At 34.8% G+C, this 10819-nt stretch overlaps 1 protein-coding gene across 1 annotated transcript in view; it reads right to left on the bottom strand.

The window, feature by feature from the left end:
* Nucleotides 1–273: 273 nt before the first annotated feature.
* LOC122794317 (class II histocompatibility antigen, B-L beta chain-like) overlaps nt 274–10819 on the bottom strand; it is a 378791-nt gene continuing 368245 nt past the window's right edge. Inside the window, exon 5 of the mRNA XM_044062613.1 lies at nt 274–964. Within this exon, the coding sequence (XP_043918548.1) occupies nt 906–964 (59 nt within the window). The 3' untranslated portion in view covers nt 274–905. The remainder of the gene's footprint in view (nt 965–10819) is intronic.

Genomic DNA, 10819 nt, shown 5'->3' with positions numbered 1-10819 from the left:
TACCCCCCCAAACTATATATAATAACTCTAGGATTACACTACAGTGGGAAAAAGGGCATATATGTTTTTATTTGCCCAACAGTACTTACATTCAGTGAAATGTGATGCAGTGAAATGAGTTTTCAGTGATTGCGCTTTCAGCGATTTGGTGTGAGTGTTTTGAAATTCAGTGAAATGAGTTTTCAGTGAATCAAAGTAGACCTATATATATATATATATATATATATATATATATATATATATATATATATATATATATATATATATATATATATATATATATATATATATGTGTATATGTGTGTGTGTGTGTGTGTGTATATTTATACATATAGTGAAAAACACAGCTGTACTATATTATTTAGTGTGATACTTTATTGGCAGCTGCATGAAGTCATACCATAATTTTGGAACCTGATAAAAGACAAAGTGCTTCAAAGCTTCAGTTACAGCTCCCACCCCCAAAAATAATAATAATAAAGTGAAAATGCCTGGGTAGGCTGAATCCAAACAATCCATTTCTTAAAACTCAATCATAACTTTCTCCAGGCATTCTATAGACATTGATCTGTAACACAAAGTTGGGTGTTGTTTTGGGATAGTAGGCCCCAGACATAAAATTTAAGGAGTGTCTGCTTCCAAGACAATATGCTTTAATTCTATCACATCATTAGAAAGTAGAAGTTTCAAAACAATTTGATTTTGATATAGACTATGTTCAGAACTGAGGTATAGACTTACAGACATAGCACTGATCATGGAAACTGAGATTTGGTCTATAAAGCACAGCTTGCAGTATTTGATCAATAAAACAGTTAAGAGTAGAAGGTTGTCTGCTACATATGGTAGAATCTTGAGTTATTGTTCACATCTGGCAGCACAAATTCTTATCTTTTAAAGTGTCACTAATTGTCTGTCTCCTGATTATTATATAAGACACACGTGTATGTTAATCTTGCTGTACCTAAAACAAACAGAATAAATAAAACATTTGTTAATGCCCATTCACTGGAAACTCCCAGTACAGTTTAAAAAGCCAAAGAGTGTGTTATCAACCAATTATTCAACAATGTAAAAAAAAATGACTAAAAACTGTGAAGGTAATAAATTATGTAACTTGAATAAATCAGTCAGAACAAAAAGCACTGATTGTTTAAATAATTTTATCTTCACAAGTCAACCACACAAAGATGAAAAATCAGTGATTGCATTTCCAAGAATAGTATTATCATCATATAAAAAATGTAAACAAACTACTGTCATTTTTGAATTCTTGCTAAGCAGTGCTTTTGTAAAAACAACACCTAACGTAGGTATTTTACTGACAACTAAAAATGCATGTTTATTGTGTGAAATGTTTGTTTTACATTACTGATAATGATAATTATAAAGCTTGACAAGTACATTTACTACTGCCCTTGTAACAAAATCTACTTCTCAAATATTATTGATTTCATCACTTTCTTTATAAATTCTAGCTTTGTTGGCTAATAACTGCTGTCACTCATCACTTCAAACATAATTTTTGTGTTGCATATACCTACAATATACCTGAAATCTCTGCTTTGAATGATATCAGTGCAAAATGAGGGGCTAGAGCGCATACAACATATTAGTTGTCTTGTCTCTGAAGCATCAGACTTTCTAAGAAGGCTGCTTAGGGCAGGTCACATTGCTCGAACTTCACTTGGACAAACATGCCTTTCTCATATGTATGCTAGTAAGTTAATCTCTTCAAAATTTTTTCTAAAAGTATTTTTTTTTTCTCCTTGGATGAAAGTTATTACTTTTTAATGCATTGCTATAAAAGGTCACATACTTCTCACAAAGCTGTAGTTCTATTTTTACATACACCAGTAAACTTACATTAAACTTCAGTATGCTCAATTCACAGTATAATATTTGACTTTTCACCAGTATATTTGAGTATTGGAGGATTATGTTTCTTGATAGTAAAGCAAATGGAATATTAAAAAAATAAAGTTTGCAAATGGACAGTTAATGTGACAATGCATTCTGAGATTTATATGGCTATGCATTACCAGAAGAGAGCTACTCTTCTTGTGTAGTGACATATAGAATACTTGTTACAGTTCTGGGAATCCCACCTCTGCAATAATACTGAGTGACTGGAAACTATCAAAAGAAGGACAATCAAAATGACAGATGGTCTGTGCTTGAGGGCATATAAAGACAAGCTAACTTAACCGAACAAAATTTCATGGGAACAAAGAAGGATGGGTCAGAATATTATAAAAATGTGTAATTGCATTAATGGAATTTCCAAAGTCCAACATAAGGTGGAGCTACATGACAGCAGAAGGAGGGGAGCAATCTGAAGGAAGATAAACAACGGCAAAGTGATTAAGTGATGCCATATGTATCACAGACTGGATTAAAGTTCCTTTAGTCATTGTTTAACTGGCATCTGTGATAGAATTAAGCAATAAACGATGATATGGTGTGGTATATTGAAGATTTACCCACAGTTGGTGTGGTTTAATCATGTGGGCGAAGCCCAAGTGATTAAATTAAGCCAACCGTGGGTAAATTTCAATATACCACAACCACAGCGTCTATTATTGCTTTTATACAATAACATCATTTAAGAAAAAAAATACTTTTCTTAAATAATGTCTTTGTATAATGGCGCATTACTGTTCTTCTGCTGGTTGTGGTACACTATATCCTTGTTTTGATGTACTAAGCATGCGTATGGGACTTGCGTCCCATGCATACCCAGTACATCAATGCTTTGAAACGGAAGCGATGGAGAAAAGAAAGTCTCCATTGCGCTGTTTTTTTCTTTTTTTCTTTTTTATTTATTGCTATTATACAATGACATTATTTAAGAAAAAAAATATTTACATTTCTTAAATAATGTCTTTGTATAATGGCGCATTACTGTTCTTCCGCTGGTTGTGGTACAATATATCCTTATTTTGATGTACTGAGCATGCATATGGGAGTTGCGTCCCATGCATACCCAGTACATCAATGCTTTGAAATGGAAGCAACGGAGAAAAGAAAGTCTCCGTTGCTCTGTTTTATTTTCTTTTTTTCTTTTTTATTTGTTAAAAAAAAATGTCTTCAGCACTTTATACCAACGGAAAATAATCCGGGCGACTGGACATTTTTCCATTGTTATATTGTGGGAATTAGATTTACTGTGGCCACCCTGACCAATCAGAGTGCACATTTTGGAATATTAATGGGGGTTATTGTATAATATAGTAATAACCAATGACGTCGGTGCAGTATATTGAAGATTTACCCATGGTTAGTGTAGTTTAATCAGGAGAGTGAAGCCTGAGTGATTAAATAAAGCCAAACTTACTTTTCTTAAATAATGTCTTTGTATAATGCCTCTATGGTGCCCTTCCATACTTTTCTGGTATCCTGGGGCTTTAATGATGTACTGTGCATGAGTATGGAACTTGCATTCCCACACTTTTGCAGTACATCAGTGCTGTGCAATGGAAGCAATAGACACAGGAAGTTCTCCGTTGCATTTTTTTTTTTTTTTAATAAAAGAAAAAAGAAACCAGGAGACTTAATGTTCGGGAAAGCTAGGACAGAGGAAATAAAAGGATAATTAGGTACGTTGCTTTAATTTTGCCGAACATACCTGATTATCTTCTTATTTTTCTCTGCACCATCTCCCTCATTCATTTGAGGTCTTCAGTTTTGTAAATTTATTCAAAAAAAGAAAGAAAAGTTAAAATATCATGAGATTTACTAATGGAAAAAAGTCCGATTGACCAGATCTTTTTCCATTAGTATATTATTGGATTTACAAGGGGGTACACTGGTTGGGCTGACCAATCAGTGTGCTCCTTTTTGAAGATTACTGTTCAGTCATTGTATAATTCCAAACAACAAACAGCAACTTTGATGGAACATGGGAGCAAATAAACAACAAATAAAATAAAAGCCATCACATTCAGCCCTCAACAATGTGCAAAAAAAGCACAAAGTAGATGACAGTTAATCCAAATGATATCAAATTTGAGTGGTTTCATTCAATATATATATATATAGAACTTCCTCAGAATGAACCACACTATAACTCCAACTTCTTCATTAAACAGCAATTAATTAATGTGATCATAATTCAAGTAATGGATAAAATAAGCAATAATACTTAAAGAGCACAATTAATTAAAGCATGCATAATTCTTTAAATATGTAATTAAAAATCCTAAATCTAAATACAAAGCTTTTTCATTAAAATATATAATTTACTTATTACACAATATTACAAATTGCTTGCCTTTTTATTTAACATGCAGCTATACTGTCATTTAAACCTGAATAAACTACTGAGTCCATCCAAATTTGCCAAAAAAGTCATAATATGCCAATATATTTTCCCACCAGCCTTTTCTGGAATGATTGGATACTTTGTCAATGACAAAGAATAACAGCTTTTTAAAACATGTACTTATCTGAAAATGAACTATAAGTCAGTTTTAGAAATGATGTAAAATCTTAAAGAATATTTTTAAATCAGCTGTACTATCTTCTCAAATAATGAAAATATCATTCAAAAGTCTCAAAAATAATTTCATATTTCACTTAGCCATATTAAAAAAAAAGTCTCCCAATAGTTTAATACCAGATTTGCAAATACAGGAACACAAGCAGACTCCATAGCAATCCCCCCGTTTCTTTTTTTTTTTTGCTTTGTTTTGTTTTTTAAGAATGTTTTAAAAAAATTGTTATTTAAATGATAATCTATCAGCTCACATACATGTGGATCTGTTCTAAGCAGTCTATCATATTTTATAGACTTCCACGCAAAAATGACAAAACCAGGCACAGAATAAATCACTTGAAAAATGAATTACCATGGTTTGTCATATACTATGACGCTGTGCTAAGTTGTTGCTATTTTTATTAGATTTACTTATTTATGTTATTATTTTATTTTATTTTATTTTACATTTGTTGACCAGGATAGTCCAACTGGATACATGCCCATTTTCAGTGGAGGCCCAGGGAGAAAAGCTCCAAGGCAGACATAAAGTAAAAATCACAAAATGATTACAAGTTACACACAGTTTACAGACTCTGGTTGAGCAAGCAGGTAATATAATCATACATTTTTAAAACAGTGTTGACAAATTGACTAGGCAATGTAACATGATTACAGACTATAGAGGAGGATCTAGTCGGGTTTTGAACAAGGACATAGCCAGTGAGTTTTAAAGTATAGCTTGAGGTTTTTTTTTTAATTGAGTAAGAGAGGATTCAAGAGTAAGTTCACCAGGAAGAGAGTTCCAAGTTTTGCCAACAGAGTTAGCAAAAAGAGTCCCCAGCAGAGTTGTTGATTTTGGATGTTTGAAACAGTAGTTTATTAGAAGAGCAAAATGACCTCAGTTTGCTATAAGGGTTGATGATATTTTTAAGTGCAGGTGTATTATCAGCGTGGTTGAGAACTTTATGAGCAATTATAAGCTGGTTGTACTGAAGTAGGCTAGGCCATTCTAGCCACACCAGAAGATTTAGGTTGTGACAGTGGTGGATCCTAGAGACCGTGCCTGTTGCAAATCTAGCAATATGGTTATAACAGCTGCAGAGTTTGCTAAGAGTGGATTTGTTCAAATTAGTGAGAAGAGGGGAGGCATAGAGAACAGTGGAGCATAGATGGGAATGAGCAATAGCAGTCCTAGCAAATGGAGTAAGGAAAGGTTTGATCTTATAGAGGGAGCCAAGTTTTTTGTTAATGATTTTGATAGTTTGATTGACATGGGTATCAAATTTGAGGGTGTTGTCTATTGTGATGCCTAAGAGTTTGGTTTGTGTATCTGGGGAGATAATGGCACCATCATTAGATTTTATGGTAAAGAGTAGTGAGGAAGACTTACAAGTAGGGGAGAAAAAAAGCAACTTTGTTTTGTTAGGGATTAATATCAGCTGATGGTTAGAGAGCCAGTTTTCAACTATATTGAAAGTATTCTGGGTTAATGTCATTAGAACTGTCAGGGAGGTGGCTGAACAAATTAAAGTGCAGTCATCTGCATACTGGATACAGATAGCATTTGGGATGACAGTGGGAAGGTCATTAATAAAAAAAGAGAAAAGAAGCAGCAGAAATCCAATATAGGAACAAACCACTCGCTGACAAACAGGATAAACGCCCAGTGCTCCAGATAAACTTGAATAATGTTAATAAAACCAAAAGGAGCAACTAGGCTGATGCAGTCACAAATGTAGATGAAAAGGCAAAATCCTCAGGTTAAAATCCAACTTTAAATGAAGAGTCACAAGTGTAAATGAAAAGGCAAAATCCTCAGGTTAAAATCCAACTTTAATTCCACTGCAGGTCAGATAAGCGCTTTCACTCATTCATTTGAGCTTCATCAGATTATGTAACAAAGACCTTCAAGTACATAGGCTACATTTATACAGTTAAAACATCTCCTATTGGCCTATCAAAAGCTGCTTCTTGTTTACGTATTCATGAGTCAATCTAAGCTTAAAAATATATGCACATATAAACATGCTGAAATGTATAAAATGACAAAGTAGATATAAAAAATACATATAAAAAACTCTCCATGAACACTCAAGGTGCTCTAATAAATATGTATATATAAATATATATGTCAAAAGAAATATATTTCAAGGGGTAAAAACATATATATTTCATCATTTATTATAAAATCTACAAACATTCCTCCGTTTGTTTAACATAGGTTTAATAGAGGCTCTCTCATTGAGACCTAAACCCCTATCTGCTCTCAATCTAACTATCCACATACTCTCCTTGCTCTCAGTGTGGTTCCTGATGTCACCTCCTCGTATACTGGGTTTAATGTTCTCAAGAGCTCTAAATAAAAAATAATGTTCAGGACCTGCTTGGGCTACGTGCTTAGCTAAGGCATTGTGAGGTGAAGCCTTCCTAATGTGATAAAGATGTTCTCTTATCCTGTCTTTAAATCGACGATTGGTTTTGCCAATAGGCAAAATCCTCAGGTTAAAATCCAACTTTAAATGAAGAGTCACAAGTGTAAAGTGTAGCCTATGTACTTGAAGGTCTTTGTTACATGATCTGATGAAGCTCAAATGAATGAGTGAAAGCGCTTATCTGACCTGCAGTGGAATTAAAGTTGGATTTTAACCTGAGGATTTTGCCTTTTCATTTACACTTGTGACTCTTCATTTAAAGTTGGATTTTAACCTGAGGATTTTGCCTTTTCATCTACATTTGTGACTCTGCATCAGCCTAGTTGCTCCTTTTGGTTTTATTAACATTATTCAAGTTTATCTGGAGCACTGGGCGTTTATCCTGTTTGTCAGCGAGTGGTTTGTTCCTGTTTTATTAACTTCATTTTTTTCTCGCTGATTTTGGAGCAGAGTCTACTACCAGGGAATAGCGTTTGCTTAGCGCACAACTTTTGCTTATATATTTTTACCCTGCATACAGCCATATTTGGCTATTCTATTTGTTACTGTGCCTTTGCACTATTTTTTTTTTCCTATTATGGAGAGTCAGAGTGAAACTGTAGATATTGAGCTAGACTACGAGCCCCGAGGTGTAGACCTGGGCTCAGTCGCTCATCTACAGAAGAGGTTTGAACAGAATCTTGTCTGTTCAACAGTTACTTCCTGGCAATTCGGCGCTTTGGAGCGCTTTGATGATGCGGATACGGCGACACCCGATTTGGATGAGCTACAACGCCTATTAGACGGTCTAGAGAAAGACTTTGCACATTTGAAACGCTTGCAAACACAGCGTTTACATTTTCGTTACTGCTTGGACACAAAAATTGTACCGAGAGGATTACGTATATTAAATATGCCCAATCAGGGGGAACATTATCCAGAGTTGCTTTCAAAGTGGCAGTGCCTGAACTTGGAGGTAAGCAAACAGTACATGGAGTTACTTATTGACTTTTTTGCCTCTGAAGAGGAAACACTCACTAATAACATTAAGAAACAACAGAAGAGAATTTTTTCTTGTTTCCCAAGTACTGTAATAGAACCACTTTTTGAAAGCCTGTTGGATGGAATATCAGCCTTAGAGCGGAAACTTCTCCAACAGAAGAGAAGCAAGATAATTAGAGATCATAGAGACTTTAATTTAGGACAAGTCTTCGTTTGGCCTAAACATGGACATTATAGTGCTACCATTAAACCCAATGACTCTACTAGTGTTAGACAATTGAGTTCCGAACCTAGTACTGGTTCTGAAAATGTTAATGTTGTCAATAATGCTTGTGAAGCTGTGGATATTACTAACTGTGTACATAACAATGTATCGCCTAGTAATAGGGTACAAAGTATAGCTAACATTAATAACACTACTACTTCCAAGGATACTGATGATGTAATTACTATTTTACATAGTGAGAGTGGATCTAGCTCTATTAATACAAATACTAAAGTAGTTAGTCAGCCTATTGCTGGGAATAATATTGCAGATAGAACTAACTTATATCCTGCAGTACATGTTGTGAAGGGACCGATTAATAAGAGGTTGTCAGTAGATGATGGCATAGTGAGATCTAAGTTACCTCACAAAGTACATACTACCATCACTACAGGAGTAGTAAGTGAGCTCCCTTTTCCCCTCCCAGTCCGAAAGGACAAGAATATAACAAGGGGATGCTCAATGAGCAGGGGGAGACAGAAACGCAAATTATCAGAAGAGTATGTACCACATCAGACAATAAAGAAGATGTGGAAGAACAAAGTAAATTAGATACAGCTGAAATTTTGATACCAGCAGATTCTATGGTACATAACATCTCAGGATATTTGTTGACTGAATGTGATGAGAAATTATTAAGTAAAGGCCTAAACTTTATACCAACTGCACACAGTAACTTTACGGACACTGTAGTAGACATGAGACTTTTCTGTCGAAACCTTATGCTTAAACTGCTATTTCATGACAAAACTGATAGTGAATTGACAGACAATAACGTTACTAGACCACCAAAGTTTAAGAAGCTTAGCAACTTTGACCCACCCAATCATCCGTTAGTTGAGGCATATTTGAAACTAACTGAGGATGATTTGTATGAATATTTTTCTCTAAAGAAATATAGGAAGAATGGTAATTTGACTAGAGGGGAGCAGACTAGCTTACTTAAACTCCAGTCATTACAGTCCATAACCATCAAACCAGCTGATAAAGGTGGTCGGATAGTAGTGATGGACACTAGCAAATATCATGATGCTATGATTAAACTCTTGGAAGATGATTTCTATTTACAAGTTAATGAACAAATAGTGCAAGCCACTATTAGTCACATAAACAATATGTTATTAGATATGTTGAAAGGTGATATCTTGGATCAAGAATTGTTTGACTATCTCTTTGTTAAGAATCCACTTGTACCAACAATACATGGGTTACCTAAAATTCACAAAGACTCCATTGACCCACCAATGAGACCCATAGTGTCTGGTCAGGGTTGGATCACTGAAAACCTTTCTGTCTATGTTGAGAAACATTTGCGACCTATATTGAATAAGAACAAAGTTGTACTGAAAGATTCCAAACAGTTTTTAACAGATTTGTATGACTGTTTAGGTGGCATTTGTGACGTTGATAACTTGATTTTTGTAACGTTTGACATCAAGTCCTTGTTTACTGTGTTACCAAATAATATAGGCCTGATTTATATCACTGAGTATCTACTCTTACATAGCGAATATACATCAGTTAAAGTAGACCTCATTGTACATTTCCTTGAACTCATTTTGAATAACAATCTTTTCACCTATGACAACAAGTTCTACCAACAGCGGTGGCGTAGCCATGGGCACACCTTGTGCCAACAGCTATGCAAACATGTTTTTGGCATTTTGGGAATTTGAGAGTCTCTTTAATTTAGAGATGTTTAAACAATATGCAACTTTTTATAGACGTTTCGTGGATGATGTTTTTGTTTTATGGAGAGGCAGTGTTGATGATTTGTTTGTGTTCCATACTACATTGAACAACCTCACTGGCTATTTAACCTTCAGTATGAATCACTCTAGAGAGAAGATAGAATTTCTTGACTTGTATATAGAAAAATTAGCATGTGGTTTGATCAATGCAGGTGTTTATAGGAAACCTTGCTATTTCAATACTCTATTACAGCGTGATAGTATGCACCCACAGCATATTTTTAAAAATATCATTAGAGGCCAGGGGATGAGAACCTCTAGGCTAAATGCCACTGAAGAAGGCTTCCTAACGGAAGTGAGTGACCTCAAGGTAAGACTAGAAGAACGGGGCTATAGCTCACAAGAGATTGAGTCCAACCTCTCGGATGTCAATAAACTTAGACTGAACAGAGCAGCCCCTTATTTTGGACCAGTTATTACTGGTGGATCCATTACAATAGACAATGGTAGAGATGATAGATCAACTCATGTAAGGGTTTCTTTACCATATAGTACTGATTGTCCAGCAATCAAGAATATTATTACGAAACACTGGCCTATTCTCTGCACTGATGACACCATTGGTAAACTTGTGGGGACTAAACCCTCTTTTATATAGGAATAAATTGAATTTAAGGAGAATGTTATGCTATTCAAAAAGGGATGAACGGTCAATGCCTCTTGAACACACAAAACCATGTGGACGCTGTAATTATTGTAATTCTCTTGACCCCAGCCCATTTTTGAACATCCTGATATGCACACTAACCTCAGCATACGTGCTGTAGCTACCTGTGATACTACTCATATAGTTTATTTGGCAGTGTGCCAAATATGTGATGCATTTTATGTTGGCAAAACCAATCGTCGATTTAAAGACAGGATAAGAGAACATCTTTATCACATTAGGAAGGCTTCACCTCACAATGCC

The sequence above is a fragment of the Protopterus annectens genome, chromosome 2.part1 (genome assembly GCF_019279795.1).
Source record: "Protopterus annectens isolate FY-2018-M chromosome 2.part1, PAN1.0, whole genome shotgun sequence".
Taxonomy (NCBI): Eukaryota; Metazoa; Chordata; order Ceratodontiformes; family Protopteridae; genus Protopterus; species Protopterus annectens.
The sequence above is the reverse complement of the archived record's forward strand: the minus strand, read 5'-3'. Positions and strand labels throughout refer to the sequence as shown.